Source organism: Crocuta crocuta, unplaced genomic scaffold (genome assembly GCF_008692635.1).
Source record: "Crocuta crocuta isolate KB4526 unplaced genomic scaffold, BGI_CrCroc_1.0 scaffold186, whole genome shotgun sequence".
In the NCBI taxonomy this organism is placed as follows: domain Eukaryota; kingdom Metazoa; phylum Chordata; class Mammalia; order Carnivora; family Hyaenidae; genus Crocuta; species Crocuta crocuta.
The window spans coordinates 1382778-1401770 of NW_027551569.1; the positions used below are offsets into that span (position 1 = coordinate 1382778).

The window sequence follows — 18993 nt, forward strand, 5'->3', positions numbered from 1 at the left end:
TGAGCTGTCAAGGATATTAGGCTCATTCTGGTGTTAACTTGCTTAGGATATAACTTGACCTTTTCTATGGTTACAGACGTTTGTTACCCTTGGGAGCACTGTATCAGTGACTTGGCTTTCCTAGGCTATCAAGGAAGCTGCCGCAACGTTAGCTGTTAACCGTCCCTTATTTGAGTTATTTCGCAGGAACACCTGACTTTGAATTCTAGCCTCGTCCTTTATTGGTTTGATGAAGCTTAGTCACTTACACAGATGTCTTGTAAAAGCACCTTGCAGCTGTTCTCAGTATTGTGTGGAGTATGTAGCACCGGGCCTGACACAGTAGAAGTGCTCAGTATTTATTTATTTTATTTATTAATTTTGCAGGTCTGTGCTGTGTAATAGAAATATAATGTGAGCCACACGCCAGTTTAAATCTTCTGGTGCTGACGCTAGACAAGTAAAAAGAAACTGGTGAAGTTAATTTTAAGAATTTGTTTAGCATAGTATATCCAAAACGTTTTCATTTTAACATGTAGTCAATATTAAATTTAATGAGATTTTATATTCTCAAAACATTTTTTTAATGGCATTAAGTCTTCACATTCTTTTATGTATTTTACACTTACAGCACGTGTCATTTCATACTAGTCAGGTTTAAAATTTTTTTTTAATGTTTTGTTTATTTCTGAGAGAGAGAGAGAGAGAGAGATCGAGAGAGAGAGAGAGAGACAGTATGAGCAGGGGAGGGTCAGAGAGAGAGGGAGACACAGAATCGAAAACAGGCTCCAGGCTTCAGCACAGAGCCCGACGTGGGGCTCGTACCCACGAACCGTGAGATCATGACCTGAGCGGAAGTCGGTCGCTCAACTGACTGAGCCACCTAGGCGCCCCTGTACTGGCCAGGTTTTAAGAGCTCAGTAGCCACATGTGGCTAGTCACTACTGTATTCGCAGCACAGATCAAAGATTAAAACTTTGGCCGTTTCATATTGGCACAGAAAATTTGGGTTATTGATATATCAATAACTCACCTGGGGAAGTTTGCCTTCTCGTTAGAAGAGTGACTTGTGCATCATACCTGTCATCATACCTGTGTCATCCCAGCCTGTCCTCTGTCATTGCATGATCTGGGTCATTTTGAACTTCCTAACAGTTTATTTTGATTTAACTTTTACACGCTTTTTTTTTTTTCCTAGACAATAACCACTTACCGGAATAACTAGGTGGGCTTTTGCAGATTAGTTTGAAAGCAGTCACAAAGAATTGAAAACATTTCTGTCCATAGCTCTTTCCTACAACCAAAGGCATTTTACTTACTGATTTGCAATACTAAATGTGGGAAGAATTAGGCAGCTTATAAAATATTTCCTTTAGGAGTGTTAGCAGATAGTCCCTTACTGGCTTAGAAATACAACTGAGCCATTAAATTCAGAAGTAGCATGTTAATTTCATTACCTGCCTTAGTTAGTTTACCCACTAATAGATCCGCTCAGGAAGAGTTTGGCCAGAGTTGGGCTACAGTTCACCCTCTCCAGCCCAAGGGGTGACCGGGCATGAGAGGAAGTGACCAGTGAAGACTAGGCTGGCCGGGCACTTGGACGTGAAGAATTCCTGTGAGTTCACTAGGGCTTTTATACATGATTCAAGGGTAATGTGCTCTGTTCTCTGATATGCAGTAACTTTGTGTAGTCAGGGTGAGCTTATTTTGATCTTTCATTATATAAAAAAATTAAGGTTGTCGGTGTGTTTTACCCCCGTGTTTCGTTTATCTGTAGGTGGTTTGGGGAAGGTGTAGTGCAGCCGAAGACCATCTACTTGACGAGGCCTTTTGCCCTGAACCTCATGAAGAAATGATAGGAGGCAGACATATGTGCCAAAGAGGAGCACTGAGCTCAGAGGAGAACAACACGGAGTTTTTGGGCTGTGCTTTGTAAGTATGCTTTCTCCCCGAGTTTCTATGCTAACAAAGTTTTGCATATGCTGGATAAGTATATTTCAGCCGGTAGGTAGTCCGGAGGGAGGACAAGAAACTCCTTTCTAATACGTAGTGTAATGATAAAATAGGATGGTTGTGAAAGGGGTGTTACAGAAATGCAGAGGAACGAAATAGATTTGATGTTACAAAAATCCAGGGGAACGAACTAGATTCCTTAACAGAAGCAACAGTGATGCACCTGTTTCCACTGGACCAGTATTTGAGAACCTGTTTTGCCCCAGGCACTGTATTAGGCACTTTTGCATTTTATCTCGATGACACTTTTATTATGCTTATTATCATTTTGCAAATGAAGCAGTTGAGGTTTAGTAGGGTTTTTTTTTTTTTTTTTTTTTTTTTTTTTTTTTTTTTTTTTTTTTTTTTTTTTTTTTTTGGCTTTCTTGGTATCTGGAGCCAAAAGACTGGCCTTTGTCTCCAAGATCTGCTGATTCCCGGTCCCGGTCCTGCCCACTTAAAAGAGGCCCCATTGCTGTTTATGATTGCTCTCTAGTCAGATTTGATTTCGTGTTGGCATTTTTAGATTAGGTACACCACATGAGCAATGTTGACTGGTTTTTGTCTCTTTATATGTTCAAAGGGTTCTGTTAGCTTTTTCAGTTTTCTAAGGTCTAATGTTCTTTACGTTATTGACATAAGAGGTAGTTATAATTTGTGATTTCTGTAGATTATGCATATTCAACATTCAACATGAATTGATAACCAAGGGTAGAGTGTTAAAAACTCAGATTTTGCAACACAGATTTAAAATACGGGACACTTTTTAACATTATGTTGTATTTTGATAAAGGGCACTTAAACATGTATGGGAGACCCGCTGTGACCTTGCAGTAACAGTGTGTCTGAGAACTGTGTTGTACAAATCCTTAGATTTAAAGAATTTTAGGGCTGGAAGGAAGGGCCTGTTAGGATAATCTAGTCCAGAAATTTTCAACTGCAGTCTTGAGGCATCAGGGAGTCATATGCAAATAACGTAGAGTTCATTGTTATCCATATAGTATTGTCACTAGGCTGATTCTGCTAGGAGATGATTTCTGTATGTTCATAATTAAGCTACAGTGTGTTTTTTTCTTTCTTGAGAATGTTACACGTCAGCACATAAAATTCTACCTTGTGTGTTTTAACTGCTACCAGTATCCCTATGACTAGATACATTTACATTTACTGTATTATTTGTGTTTTTTCTAATTTTTTTTATTAATGTAAATAATTCTGCAATAAAATTATATGTACACATACAGGTAAAATGTATACATTTAACTTCTTTTGTTTTCCTGGAATAATATTTATAGATGTAGAATCTGTATGCATATTAGATAGATCTGTAGAATCTAGTTGCATATTACTTATTTTTATTTGTCTTGCCAGTTGTTTCCTAGAAAAGCTATTTTAGTTAATAGCTTACAGTATTAACCCTAATATGTACCCTCTTACAGTAAGGGGTACCAAAGCTTTTTTTCATTTATACAAAACGGAAAGGAGAATCTGATTTTATCATTTTAGTTTGCAGTTATAAGTGAAATAAGGTATGTTGTATGTTTGTCAGGGGTATATGTGTTCTGTGAATTGCCTGTTTACATATCCTTTGGATCCTTTACAACTGTATTGTTCTTTTTTAATTTAATTTTTATTTTTTGAGAGAGAACTGGGGGAGAAGGGCCGAAGCAGAGGGAGAGAGAGAATCTTAAGCAGGCAGAGCAGGATGCGGGGCTTAATGTCACTACTGTGAGATCATGACCTGAGCTAGAATCAAGAATTGAATGCTTAATTGACTAAATCACCCAGGTGCGCCTATCCTTTAGATTTTTATTTTTAATTTTTTTAATGTTTTATTTATTTCTGAGAGAGAGAGAGAGAGAAAGAGAGAGAGGAGACAGCGTAAACAGGGGAGGGTCAGAGAGAGAGGGAGATACAGAATCTGAAACAAGCTCCAGGCTCTGAGCTGGCTGTCAGCACAGAGCCCGACGCAGGGCTCGAACCCATGAACTGTGAGATCATGACCTGAGCCAAAGTCAGATGCTGAACCGACTGAGCCATTCAGGTGCCCTGCCTATCCTTTAGATTTCTAACCTTGTTTCTGGTGTCTAATGATTATGAGTGGTTCTAAGAGGCTGATCAGGCTTTCCTCAGATATACATACCTCTCTGAAATTCTTATAACTCTTTTTCTTTTTTAAGTTTATTTATTTATCTTAAGAGAGAGGCAGAGGGAGAAAGAGGATCCCAAGCAGACTCCACGCTGTCAGTGCAGAGCCCAGCACAGGGCTCAACCTCACATGCTGTGAGATCGTGGCCAAAATCGAGTCAAATGCTTCTATGACCAAGCCACCTAGGCGCCCCTGAAGTTTTTATAATTCTTAATGTAGCTCTTTACAATCCTTGTGCTTAGAGTGTTTGGGATATGGGAGTATATGTGGTTACATGAATCCAGTTAGCTGATGAACATTTAGAGTCTGCCCTGTGCATAGGTGTTGCCATGTAAGTGCTCATGAAGGAATGAATGAGTGTTCATGGATGAATGGTGAGTGAATTAAAGGTAAACCTAAACTAAGCTTTTCTGAATGGAGAGAGCTGTCATTGAAAAAGTGACCTATCATTAGTATTTGAAAAGAGGAAGAGATGGGCAAATTTTAGAGATCCTAGAAAAAGGAGAAAAGCTTGTGGTGTGAGAGTGAAGGCTTTAAAATGGCAAAAATGGGTGAGTGGCAGTTGGTACATTGAAACAGTACTGAGACTGGACCCAGATGATAAGAGCCTACGTAATTTGGAGTTTAGTGCTTTGTAGTACAGATAAATAATAATGGAGGAATTGAGGAATGCAGGTGCAAATGACAGTGATAAAGTGATTTGTAGTAAGTCAAGGAAACCTCTAGTTTTTAAATTAAAAAAAACTTTTTTTAATGTTTGTTTATTTTTGATGGGGGAGGGGGGGTGCAGAGAGAAAGGGAGACAGAATCCTAAACAGGCTTCAGGCTCTGAGGTGTCATCACAGAGCCAGTTGTGTGGCTTGAACTCACGAACTGCGAGACCATGACCTGAGCTGAAGTCGGACACTTAACTAACTGAGCCACCCCAATGCCCCAGGTACCCTTTAGTTTTGATTCAATTATAAGTTTTCCCATACATATTCAAGTCAATTTGACATGTTTATCCTTGTTTACTCTAAATAGATTATCAAGTATTCATATTTATACTGTTTTTCAGTTAAATCCATATTGTTTGAAGGCTTACGATAATTAATCTACGCCATTTACCACTACAATTATTTCAGGCAACAATTATTTACTTAGTACATGCTGTTTGCAAGGGCCTGTACTTTGAAATTTGTCTCTGGATTAATCAGTGAGGATAATAAGGAAAATTTACCTGTAAATTCATTTAAAAATGTTCCAACTACATGCCCAGCACTATTGAAATACAACTATGAACAAAATAAGTAGAGTCTCTGTTGAAATTTAGAGTCTACTGAAGGAACAGACAAGTAAACAGCCAGTTAGTCTATCGGCTGTAATGAGATCATATCCACTATGGGCACTTGGCCCAGAGTTGGGTGGGAGCAGTGAATGAAAGCTTTTTAAGGGAAGTTTCCTGTGAACTGAGATTTGAAGAAAAAGGTAAGAGTCAGCCAAGGGAAAAGGAGTGAAAAGAATGTTCTAGGCTGTGAATCTGGCAGTGAAATGAGTATGACCTATTCGAGTAATTAAAAAAAAAATTCTGTGTCACAAATAATTACATTTTATGGACATGTTTAATGTCTTGTTATGATTATAGAGCTATAAGAACTCAGTGGAAGGAAAGATCACTTCTAGCTTGTGATGGAAGGCTTCAGTGAGATTATATTATCTATGCTATGCCTGGAACGATGAGTGGGCTCTAATTAAGTGGCAATAGTAGACGGCAAAAGGTGTTCTAGACAGAGCTAGTGACATTACTAGGGATGGAAGTGGTGAGAGAAGAGCTGGTGTAACAGCTGAATGTGGGTCGTATGTTTTGTATGGTTCTTTTGTTGGAGAGGAAGGTGGCTGAGCTGAAGGTCTTGAATTCTGAATTCTTGAATTTAAGAACCTAGACTCAAAATTCCACGGGCAGTGGAGTATCAGTGAAAGCTGGAATGGACTCTCCAGTGAGAGAAACCATGTTGGTGGCTAGGAATGAGTTGAGAAAAGTCCTAGATTCTGAATGGTGCCGTTGGTGAAGAGAAAGGATTAACTAGGAATCTTGGGCTTTGGAGAAGGGTTCAGACTCAGCTCTGCAACCTGGTAGCTGTGTAACCTTGGATACTTTGTACTCAGTTTCTTTAAGCCTTTTATATGTATATCATGAGGACAGTAATACTTTGTAGGGTTTTTGTCATAGCACAGTCTGTTATGTGAGAGCATTAGTTATTCAGCATTTATATTATCTCAACTGTTGTTTTTTGAAAGATTTTGAAATTGAGCTTTTTAAACTGGGGTCTACTTCCATGGAGTCCCAAGTGATTTAGTTTTTAAATATAATTGGTTTTAAATGATATTGTAGTGCACATCATTACAATTGGATTCCTTTCTAATTCTGTAGGTTTAAAAAAACGTTTTTAATGTTTATTTATGTTGGGGGGGGAGGGGAGAGAGGGGGAGAGAGGTCGAGAATGGGAGAGAGAATCCCAGGCAGGCCCCACACTGTCAGCGTAGAGCCTGATGCAGAGCTTGAACCTATAAACCATGAGATCATGACCTGAGCCGAAATCAAGAATCAGATGCTGAGCCACTAATCTTGTAGGTTTTAAAATTTTTATTCATACTTTTAAAAACATTCCCAGAAACAGTTCATGGTACAAGTCAAAGTTAAGAACTCCTAATACTTTTTTTTTTTTTAATTTGTAAGTTTTTTTTATGCTTGGAAAGAATATACAAATCATTCTCTTTGTTCACTTTTAAAATTAAGAATAAATACCAAACTCTTGAATTGTCATATCAGTAAGTACAATAAAGGTATATTCTAGTTTTTGTTTTTTATTACAGAAGAGTAGGAAAGATCTAAAGATGCAAAGTAAAAAAAGAATGGGGCAGGAAGGAAATAGGGGGATTGAGAAAGAGTGGCAGAAAAAGAGAAATGGAACATATATATACACCAANACTGAGCCACCCAGGCGCCCCAAGAATGCCTTTTTAAAAAAAAAAAAAATCAAGGTTTTAGGATATGGTTTCTGACAAAAATAGGTGTGCTTTTCTGCCTGAAATGGGTTGTAAATATCCTTTTAATATTTCTTTAAAGTGCGTTTATTTTGAGAGAGCAAGAGAGTGCAAGTGGGGAAGGGGCAGAAAGAGAGAGGGGAAGAGAGAATCCTAAGCATGCTCTGCACTGTCAGTGTGGAGCCTGATGTGGGGCTCTGACTCATGGACTGTAAGATCATGACCTGAGCCGTCAGACTCTCAACTGACTGAGCCACCCAGGTGCTCAGTTGTAAATATTCTTAACAAGACAAAGGATTATTTAAAAGACATCTTAAAATAGCTATAATATATTGGATTTATGACAGATTTAAGTATTTAATACTTTATTATCCTCATTATATAAATCTTTAAGTAAACAAACACATATGGAATATTCTGGCCTTCAGTGCATTTCTTGGAGGGGGAGGATGGATCCTAAGACATAGAGGAGGGAAGGACAAAGAAAACTTTTGAGTGACTGGGCAGTGTATTTGGAATTTACATAATGCTTTATGTATAGAATGCAGTGGAGAAAGCACTTACAGTCACATGATGTGAGTTCCAGTTCTGTTATTGCAACTTTTTAGCAAAGCCATCATATACAGGTATTTTAGCTGTTTTTCTTTAGCAGCAAAAGTAAAGGGTTGTAATTATACCAACTTTACAGGACTGAAATGGAGATCAAAAGAGAAAACACTAAAAAATGCTTTGTAAGCCATATAGCAATATGCAAATTTAAGGTACAATAGGAATAAGAAATATTTTCCTTTCTTAAAATTGTTTGGTTCCCTAGGAAAGTCAAGAGGAGTTCCTGTTTATACTTTAAAAACTGGGAGGAAGTGAACAAATGTGCTTTATAATATACTTAGGAAATTGCTGGTCTCTTTCCAAAAACTTAATGTTATACAGAGAACAAATATCCCCAACTGCTATTTATAATTGTTTAGATTTTTTGTTCCCTCAAAAATTGCTAGCCTGTCACTTGTCTCATCAATTGCTTAGGCTAATTTTGTGCATCCTAATTTGAATCAGTTCTTTTTCTTCCATTATTAGAAGACAGTCTGAAACCCACTTGTTTTCTGAAGGAGAGGAGACTTGAGAAGAAACTTCAGGAAATTAACCATCCTCCAAACTAAATCAAATGATTTATTAGTAAACTATATTTTCCAGCTAGATTAGCTCTTGCCACATAGAAGATCATAACTGGAGCATACAACATTACGTGTTTATTGCTTCTACAGTGGGGTAGCTAAGCTGCCTGCTAATCATCTGTAGACTCACTGATGTGTCTATGTTCAGCTGGCTGAGCTAAGCTGGCAGCCACTGGGCAACCATGAATCCCACCCCTTCCAGCACTGTAGCCTGGGCACATCCCGGTGCTGAAAGCATCGCAAGAGAGAACGTTCCAGTATGTCGTCTCATTTCAGGCCACTGCTTGTGCCATGTCAGCTAAAGTCCTATTGGCCAAAGCGAGTCGTATAGCTGAGCCCAGTTGCTGGGGCCTGGGCTGGTAACTCCACCCATAAGTAGGAATAGTGTATATAGGGAGGGATGAATTAGAGCCAAATTGTGCAACATACTGCCCTCTTGTTCTGAAAGTACTTTCTGCTATATACAACAGGGAAACATTCTAAGTGGGAAAACATTCTAAGTAGGTTCAGTCCGGGGTGCCTGGGTGGCTCAGTCGGTTAAGTGTCCGACTTCAGCTCAGGTCATGATCTCACAGTTCGTGGGTTCAAGCCCCGCGTCGGGCTCTGTGCTGACAGCCAGCTCAGAGCCTGGAGCCTGTTTCCAATTCTGTGTCTCCCTCTCTCTGACCCTCCCCTATTAGCTCTCTCTCTCTCTCTCTCAGAAATAAATAAAACATTAAAAAATTAAAGAAAAGTAGGTTCAGTCCTTCTGCTCAGGAGTAGTATATCCTGGTTTTATCGTCTGTAGGGAGGGCTAATAACAAAGTCGTATTACCCAGTTTTCCTTCTTGTCTGTAGAGGAATGCATTATCTTCTGAACATTTAACCTTGATTCATTCTTCATGATTGAATTGCTTCTTTTTAATTGGGGAATGAGATTGGTAGGCTTGCTTTGTCTTGGTTCTTCATCTAAAATAAAGTTGCAAGCACAACCGCTCAGTGGGGCCAATGAGATAATTCCCCGTGTAGAGCAGGTCCAGTGGGGCCTGGGACAGATAGGAAGGTGTGTGCCCGACTCCAGGGCATCTACTGCATCCACGCTGCGATGGGAAAATTCACCCCCAGTGTTGCCGGATCTTTGCATTTTTTAAGAGAAGCTGGAAATTGGAATTTTTATGGGAAGTCTCTTTGTTTCCAATTAAAACTATAAAATAACACAGTGAGCATTATTTTTAAGTACATGTTGGCTGTCTGGAGTCCTCCAGTGTTCATCCTCCCATTTAAGCAAAATGGTGTCAGAAACTTGGGGGTGCTAACTCCATCTTGGTCCGTGCCCATATCTTGCCCAGTCCGAAGCAGTTTGGACAGTTAGTAGAGGTTGTCTCTACTCACAGAGGACTTCATTTTGTGAACAGTGCAAGAAGTAGTTTTTAGCTGGCAAATGTTAAGAGTTCAAAACTAGGGTTTAATTACAAGTAATGGATCCATCTCGGGTTCATTAGCCTCTATTTCTCTTGTGAGTTATTCTTGAGTTTTCATTTGCTGTGTTTTATCTTGACATGTTTTATTTAATTTTGTAAACTCCTTGTTAATTTTAGAAGGGTGTGTGGGTGTATGTCTAAAATATCTGTATCATTTTGATCGTGAAACAGGGAGGGGGTTATTAAGTAACTTTGTTTTCTTTTAAAACTGTACTAGTTTTTAGCAACTGGCACATAGATAATTATCTGAGCAGCTCCTAGTGTTTTTCTCCATGTCTGAGTAAGCTGTCCTTTTGTATGGTACATGGCCTTTTCCAGAAACACCCCTGTTGGGTGGGCATTGATCCTTGTAACCCTGTCCTTGAACTCGGAGGTATTGGAGTAAAGGGAGCAAAATGCAGCCTAGGGGTGAGTCTGGCTGGCTTCACCTATGGAATAGAGGAGTGTGGGAGTGTGTGCGGAGGAGAGAGAGGAAATACAGGAATAAGTGGGACTTACCCGTCCGTGTGTGTGTGTGTGTGTGTGTGTGTGTGTGTGTGTGTGTAAATGTTAATTCTCTAAGTTCTTCATTGGAGATGCTGCTCCTTGCCCAGGCCCTGGGGGACATTTAGCAATATCTAGAGACAGTTTTAAATTTACGTCCTGGTAAAAGAATGTGAGAGCTTTGCTTATTTGTACCTTCTTTAGTTCCTTGGAGACAGATGGTTTTTAACGGGATCCAGTTTCTTTTTCTCATGCTTCTACTCATCCTTCGAGATGAGTGGAAGGAACCTTACCCGACTCCCCTAGCCTTTTGTCATATTACTTAGTTCACCATGTGTAGTACTTTTATGAGTCTTTTTCTCCCCTCAAGGACTGTGATATTTTAATTTACTTTTATCTTCCATTTCTAATGTAGTGATTCAGTAAATGATGAATGCACGAATCTATTGCATCTCTTTGATTCTGTTTCCTGTGTCTTATGTTGTCTCCTAACTGGCTGATGGACTGGACAGTTGATTTTGATCTTCTTTTAATTTACCAAAAGCTTTTGAGGATTTGAAGTTCCAGAGGAGCACTGGCATAAAGAAGATACGTACAGTTGATAATTGTATATGGTAATTTCTGCTGGCTTCTTTACTTTTTCTCTTGAGGGAGGGAATAAAGCTCTCAAGTCCTACAGCTATTGAAACAGTGAGAAATGCTTTCTAAAATTTGAACTTGGTTAGTGATTAAGCTTAATAGACACTTCGTACCTTCCCCCAACACTCTTAAGTATCATCATCGTTACCTTGAACATTGAGGACAGTTGCCTTGGACAGGGCCAGCTGAGGCACTTGAAGGCCACAGGAGCCATCACTTACTTAGCATGCACTAGTCAGCCTTTGTGAAATATCACCCCCTGATGCTGGGTGCTTATCTTTTATGGAACAGCTTGCAAATCCTAATTGTTTTAAACTGGCTCTGAGGAAAAGAGACTTGAGGATCAATAAATTATAACTCCCCTACATACAAATGTGCATCATTATAATGAAGACAGTCTGATGGCTCTTTAGGTCAAATAACAAAAGAGGTGGACTAGAGTTAGTAAAGATTCATCGGCAATCCTTTTACAGGGTTGAATGCAGTTTTACTCTCTCTGGTTGGTGTTCAGGTTTGCATATAGACATTTGTTTTTGATAGATCCTCAGTGGGAGTGAATTGATGAGGGTTCATTACTCTGGTGGCTGTATGTCTTCTTTATAAGGTTCATTAAGACAGAAGCAACACTATTTATGCCTTTAAATACTGATGTGTTGGGAAAAGCTGAATAAACTATTCTAAGAATTGTACCATCTGGTTTCAGACTGAGCGTGTTCTCTAAGGCTCTGGAGACTTTCACCCAAGGTCATCCCTCAAGTCCTTAGTCTTAGAAAAAGCTCAGCATCTGAACAGCAGACAGCTTGTGTATTCTCACTTTCTCATCAATGAGAAATTTTGTTGTACCAGTAGGTGGTAGTAAGCTGCAGAGAACATTTACTGTTTCTTTTTCAGTTGAAGGCAATGCTTTTCTCACCTTTAACCGGGATTCAGGTGATTCAGCTTCTTTAAATTTTTCTTTAAAAATAATTAAGTAAATGAATAACTGGTTCTTGAAAGAGTGCTTCAGTTATTCTTCAATTTTAGCCGCTCTTGTTTTCTGTCAACAAATGTTATGCTCAAATTTCTTATGATGATGAGAATGGAGTTCTAACCCAACTGAATTTTCTTCTTTTAAATCATTCACCATAATGCTGAAGATTTCTCTTGAGCGTACACTGATGTTTTTCTACTAGTCAATAATTTTTCTTTGGGCTTCAAATTGTAATTGCAATGAAGAAAAATCATTCACAAACCACTTTTAATTTGTTCCCCAAAGCAGAATGTGATTGCATAAGCTGTCAGTGCACACTACTTTACCTTCATGTAGTCCTTCAACATTTAAGTTTATTCCAGTATTTAGTATGTTTCTTTATGAGAGTCCATTTTGGAATCTAATGGCTGTCAGCAAAATTGCAAAGGTGGAATCATATAATAAAAATTATTCTTTTAGCTCATAAACTCCTGATTAATGGTTTCTTTGGTCAGCCGGTATTGTACAGTGTGGAACAATGTAGGCTGGCATCATGATCCCATCTCTTGAACTCCTCAGTTGGTGAGGACTAGTGACATGACCTTGCTTTGGCAGATGGTCAAGAATGTTTAAAAAAAAAATAGAAAATGACTGTATGTAATTGCCGGATGGTAAATACACTTTTGGTATACTTTCTTCCCCTTTTATTGTTGCTTTTTCCTGCTCCTTTAAATTTGTTTACTGACAACTTATATTCACATACAGACAACATACAATGCATATGACACAATTGGGATTCATGCTTTTATCCTTGCAATTGCTATTAAATGTCTCCAGAAACAGACTTTTTAGTATCTGTATACTGTTTCATTGCATGAGAGGTACCATGTTTTAGCCATTCTTTTATAGTTTGAAATTTAAGTTTTTATTTTCCCTCAATTATAACTTCTCAGTAAATATCCACAAATAGAAAATCTATTTGTATTCCAGATGATTTTGTTAAGGGAAACTTTTGGAAATGTAGTTAGTAGGTTATAGGTACAAACTGCTCTGGGTACATACTGCGTGGTTGTATCCAGACAAGTTATATCAATTTACACATCCCGTTAGGACAGTGGAGGAATGTGCTTTCCCCTACCAACCGGACTAACCATAGAAAACAACTTAATAGGCTAGAAGAGCATCTCATTGTTTAATTTACATTTTAGATTAATTAGGTAGAACAGTGTTTTTTAATTAATGGCCATGCATACACTTTAGTTAGGTGATCAATCTGACCATTCTCAATATGCTTTTTATCAACGTGGAGTAAGTCTAATACTCTGGGTACAGTTTCACTGGGGGGACGATTTTCAGAGTCCTGGTCAATTTTCATTAACACCATTGATAGGAGATATGATATTTTTTAAAAATTAAGTTTTTAATTATAAAATAATACAGTCTTAATACAGTCTTAATGGTGAATAAAGTATGTGATTGGCACTTACTGCTTTGTGCTTTTCTTTAGTCAATTATACTAAGGGATCTTGGGAGCTATTTTAATGACTCTTCATATATTGCCTCTAGGCTCTGATTATGTGGCTGGCTTGAGGCTCTTGCCAGTTCAAGTGGCCACCCCTTTCTCTTTTGTTTCTCCCTCCCTCCATCAACTCTGTGTCTGGGGAGCCATGGTGTTGGCTGATAAGACACGAGCATCTTTTGATAAGGTTGGATCTCTGCCAGCACAGCTGCCTCTTGCGTTGTGACACTTAGTATAGGGGCTCGCTCAGTTAACTTTGAGGGTCATGTTTGACCTTGTGAGTTGTCAATAGTTGAAGAGAGTGCTCAGTTTTTATCAACAATGAAAGCGATCTGATTTCTGTTTTATTATGGATTCTTTAATGTCTCTTTGTTCAACATTTATGACACTTATGTATAACTAAAGTGCTTAGATGATTGCTGAATGTTTCATATTTTATATAATCAAAAGTCTCGCAGAATTCTCAGATCAGTCTCATCTTACATCTTGATATCTCTTCAAGAGTTCCATTAGATGCTGGAGTTTGAACATTTTTTATTGCTCAAAGTAATTGAAATTAATAGCTGAAGACTGTGTTGTAGGTGTGCCAGTGAAATTCATGCTGGAAAGTGTGATTTTCTGTTATTAAAAAATCTGTAATCCCTAGTAGGGTGAGAGGTCTTTCTTTTTCTTTTTGTATTAAGGGACAGTTACACTTAATTTAGTTCATGTTCATAATTTTATTTAGTGCTAAGATTTTCTGTTTTAAAGTTAAATTTAGATACCCCAATGTTTTCACTTGTTGTACACATACTTCCCAGGTGCATTCAGATTAAAGATCCATAAAGTCTAGAATATTCTAGAACATTAGCAAAAGGTTTCAATACACTGTATTTAAGAAACCAGAAAAAATGGCCACATAGGTTTCAGGAAGATTATAACAATGTTAAAGATGGTTAACCCTCCATTAAGCAAAAAATGAAATTATTGGAACACTCAACAAACATCCACTTTTGATCAGTGAGTTTTCTCTGATGCTCCTCAGTCCCAAATATTTTTTTTCTTTAAATTCCACAGAAGATTTTCTGAAACTTTTGAGATGGTCACGCATAAAATGATTTTCTTTTGCATTAAATCAAAAATTGAGGTAAGGATGGGAAGAAAGCATATTTAGGAAATTTTCTGCTGATGAAACTATACTCAGGATATTTGGCTTTCTCTTTTGGTGGAGATGTTGACAATGTCATCTTCTCACATACTTGTTATGGAATTTGTACCTCTGTTAATAGCATTTAATTCTGTATTTATTTATTAAAATTTTTTTAAATGTTCTATTTACTTCTGAGAGAGAGAGAGAGACAGTGTGAGCAGGGGAGGGTCAGAGAGAGAGGGAGATACAGAATCTGAAACAGACTCCAGGCTCTGAGCTAGCTGTCAGCACAGAGCCCGATGTGGGGCTCGAACCCACGAACCGTGAGATCATGACCTGAGGCGAAGTCAGACGCTTAAACGACTGAGCCACCCAGGCGCCCCAAATTCTGTATTTCAAATTAAGCTTCATGAGGGGTGCCTGCCTGGTTCAGTCAGTAGAGCATGGGACTCTTGATCTCAGGGTTGAGAGTTTGAGCCCCATGTTGGGTGTAGAGAGATTATTCAAAAATAAAATCTTAAAAAAATAAATCAAGGTGCATGAGAGTGTTCGCTGTACACTGAATGGGGTTTTCTTATTTTAGGTCATTCTGTGAGTGTTGCATTTTTGTTTAAAGATAACACATGTTCTTACAACTTGGTAGAATGGACTTCAGACTAATATTGAGACCTGAAAGTCCTAGCTTAGAGAATAACTTTTTTTTCCCCCAATTGTAGAGATGCCAATCTACCAGCCTCTTCTACCTTGCAATGTTGTTAATAAGATTATGTGAGATACTGTATATGAAAGTGCTTTTAAACTTTAGAAGCATTGCACAGAGCTAAGGGAATATTATTATTTGGAGTTGTACACATGACTAAAATCATATCTGAGGAATTGTTCTCTTCAAATGGAAAAAATGAAGGAGAGGGAATTACGTGGGGAAGTGGCTTGTATTTTCCAGCTATGTGCTTAGGAATTGTGATATGCCAAAGGACTAATGTAATAAATACAAATGATCAAAATGCAGATAGTTAATTTAATATCCTATTTCCATGTTCTTTACTACTTGATCGACCTTGACCTGGATTTATTTTAAGGATTGTGTACATCAATGGCAGAATCCTCCAGCGATTCAGAACACTTTCGCTCTCGTGACCGATTGAGTCGATGGACTGCCAGGTCAACATACAGGGAACGTCTAAGTCGTCCTACAGTAGGCGTCACCGAGAAGGTCAACACCATAACAAATACTTTACAGGTTAGTTTAACAGTGGTTGCACTTAATAGACTTTAAATAGTTTAAACTGAGAAGTAGTTGGGTCAGTGTATTAGTTTTTTGTTTTTGCTGCCATAGCAAACTACCACAAAACTAATTACATAATTAAATAATGATATATAATTTATAGCTGTTTGTAATTAATAGTTAAAATACCAAAGTTATTTTCTTATAGTTCTGTATATCAAAATCCAACACTGGTCTCATTGGACCAGTGATCAGGGTTCAGTAGGGCTGCATTCCTTTCTGGAGGCCCGTGGGAATATCTTTTTCTTTGCCTTTTCCAGCTTCCAGGGGCTGCTCACATTTTTTGGGGGATGCTCTTCCTTCATCTTCAAAGCCAGCTTGGGTGGGTTGAGTCCTCATGTCACATCACTCTGACTACTCTTCTGTTTCCCTCTTCTGTTCTTAAGGACACTTGTGATTACATTGGGTTCATCCAATAATCCAGGATAATATTCCCATTTCCAAGTCCTTAACTTGAGATGTATATCATATCTACAAAATCTCTGTTGCCATGGAAGGTTACAAATACACAAATTCCAAGGATTAGGACTCGAATGTCTTATGATACCTAACGCAGTCAGTAAAGACATTTGAAATAATGTGATAGGTTGGGAAGCATTTGGGGATGAGGCAGTATGTCCAAATAAAATGTGTGGGAGCGAAAGGGTAGGAAGTACTATCGTTTAGCTTCTTGTGGCCATGTGCCATTGAGAGTAGCTGCTCATCTTTTGACTAGGCAGATTATTATGGATGAACAATATTGAGATGCCATTTTTATTCAGAGGCTAACTTTTGGCAGTGTTTGGAAGTTTGAGTGGAGGCAGTTTATATCCTTTATGTAGAAAGGGCTTGGGGAAAGAGGTGGGGGAAGGGTAGCGTAGCCATGCCAGGGGGCGAGGGGGGAAGAAAACTCAGAAATAGAGTTTTTCCTACCCCTTAATTTCTTATTTTTGCTTTGCCTGGGTATGCCTGGATTTTGGCTTTTAATTGCTTTGGGTTAGTATTTTTTTAAATTTGTTTTGCTGTTTGTTTATTTTTGAGAGAAAGAGAGAGAGAGAGACAGAGCACGAGCAGGGTAGGGGCAGAGAGCGAGGGAGACAAAGAATCCAAAGCAGGCTCCAGGCTCTGAGCTGNTAGGGGCAGAGAGAGAGGGAGACAAAGAATCCAAAGCAGGCTCCAGGCTCCAAGCTGTCAGCACAGAGCCCAACACGGGGCTCAAACTTGTGAACCGCAAGATCATGACCTGAACTGAAGTCAGACACTTAACCGACTGAGCTAACCAGGTGTCCTTGGGTTAGTATTCTTAATGAGAAGAGGCTGATTTCTGGTGGAGAGGCCATAATTTGATTTAAAACTCTGAAGGCTCTTTTTAAACTTATGTAAACTAGTATAACATTGGATTTTTGGAGTACAAATCCTTGTACTTTCCCACCAATGAGACACATTATCAGTAAGTATATCTTTTTGACAGAAATGCCTCCATTAATCTCTGAGGTAAAATCTAGCACATTGGGGTAGAAACCATTTTTATTGAGATTACAGCTAAATTTGTTGCTTATAGCTAAAGGATACCTTTTTTTTTTTTCTTTTTCTCCTAATCAAGTTCCACAGTGAAGTAATAATTAAAATAACATTGATCCCAATGATTTGCTTCTCTTATACACAATCTACTAGGTTTGTTCTTTCAGGATTCTTTTTCTATAAAGGAGGTGTGAATTAGTTGAGGTGCACAAATTAAAAATAAGGAGTCTTTTCAAATTGGGATTTTGTTCCTGACTTATTATGGAACGTTGGATAAGGATTTAACTTATGTACTTCAGATTTCACACAAGTAAATTGTGGATGGATTTCAGTTTCTCTCTCAGTGGTTTTTATATGATTTGATATTTAAAAAGTACTGTATATTAGTATCCAACTTAAGTATGATGTAAATTGTACCTTTCACAAGTGGCTGACTTCACTGTTTGACATAATACTAAGAATGAGAAAAAAGTTGCTTGGAACAGTTACTAAAATCCATTTTCTTTTTTAAGGACACCAGTCGGAACCTGCGACAAGTAGACCAGATGCTTGGACAGTATCGAGACTATAGTAATGGACAGACGGGTGCTATAGAACATGTGAGAATGTTTACATATGCTTGCGTTTTGTTCTTGCCCACCTTCTTGGAAACGTGGTTGTTGAGAAGTTAGGGTTGTGAGATAAAGGAGAAAACCACTGTGAACCTTTAGCCTTAGACTGCTTTGCTATTTCGTAGTAGGTTAGCTTGTCGGATGGATTGCTATCCTGCTTATACAGATCAGAGTCTACTGAATTGGAAAGTTTTAAGGCAAAGGAGGAAGTGTTTAGGATGTTAATTAAACCGCGACTTACTAAATTTGGGCTGTGGATACCCCTCATGGGAGTTAAGAATTTATGGATGGTTTCTTTTAAAGTAATAACATGCTCATTGTTTAAATAAATGATAAAGTTATCTCTTAGCTCCTCTCCGTTCCACTCCAAAGAGGTAACAATCTGACAGTTCCTTGTAAATCTTCCCAAGCATGTTCTATGCATATGTAGACATAACTACCTTATTAATAATAGGAATTAATTCTTTGCTTTTTAGTTTTTTAGTGAAAGCTTAAAAACCATCATTAACTAGTAGCAGGAACAAACCTGCTTTGTCGTGTTGAATATTAGATGCTTAATTATGGTAGCAAATTTCCTTTGAATTGAGGAATTGGGGAATGAAATTATATGTTAGATAAACTTCTCTATAGATAAATATTTAAAACACAAAATGTCCTCTGTGGCATTAAGTCTCTGTAGTAGGCCTCGAGCTGAATGATGCTGAACTTTGGGGGCGTGGTTTTATACAAAGGAAGGAAATAAACTCCACAGGTATTTCATTTCCATCTGAGTTGTAAGTACATAGGATGCAAAGCTACTCATAAAAAATAAGACACAGGAGACCAAGTGTCTTTCCTTTTGTTTTAGGCCCTTCCTTAGTCCGATCTACATTCTCTTCCTTAGTTTCCCCAGATTTTTCGTCTGTTAAAACAGTTGGCACTCAGTGTTTTTTCCCTGCAGCATACAGAAGAGTCTGTCATCCATTGTCTTTTATTATACTTGCTCATGAGAGCAGTGGCTTTCACCCCGCCACCTGTAAGTTATCTGAGGGAATATCTGCCATAATCTGTGGGAATATATATAATTTGGAAGCGTATTTCTCACAATTGATTCTGATGGGCT

At 38.2% G+C, this 18993-nt stretch overlaps 1 protein-coding gene across 11 annotated transcripts in view; it reads left to right on the forward strand.

The window, feature by feature from the left end:
• The window catches only part of CEP128 (centrosomal protein 128), a 402179-nt gene that overhangs the window by 449 nt on the left and 382737 nt on the right, over positions 1-18993 (forward strand). For all 11 annotated transcript variants that reach the window (XM_077750720.1, XM_077750716.1, XM_077750719.1 and 8 more), the window contains exons 2-4: positions 1757-1911; positions 15575-15735; positions 17793-17879. In XM_077750720.1, the coding sequence (XP_077606846.1) occupies positions 15589-15735; positions 17793-17879 (234 nt within the window). In that variant the 5' untranslated portion in view covers positions 1757-1911; positions 15575-15588. The remainder of the gene's footprint in view (positions 1-1756; positions 1912-15574; positions 15736-17792; positions 17880-18993) is intronic.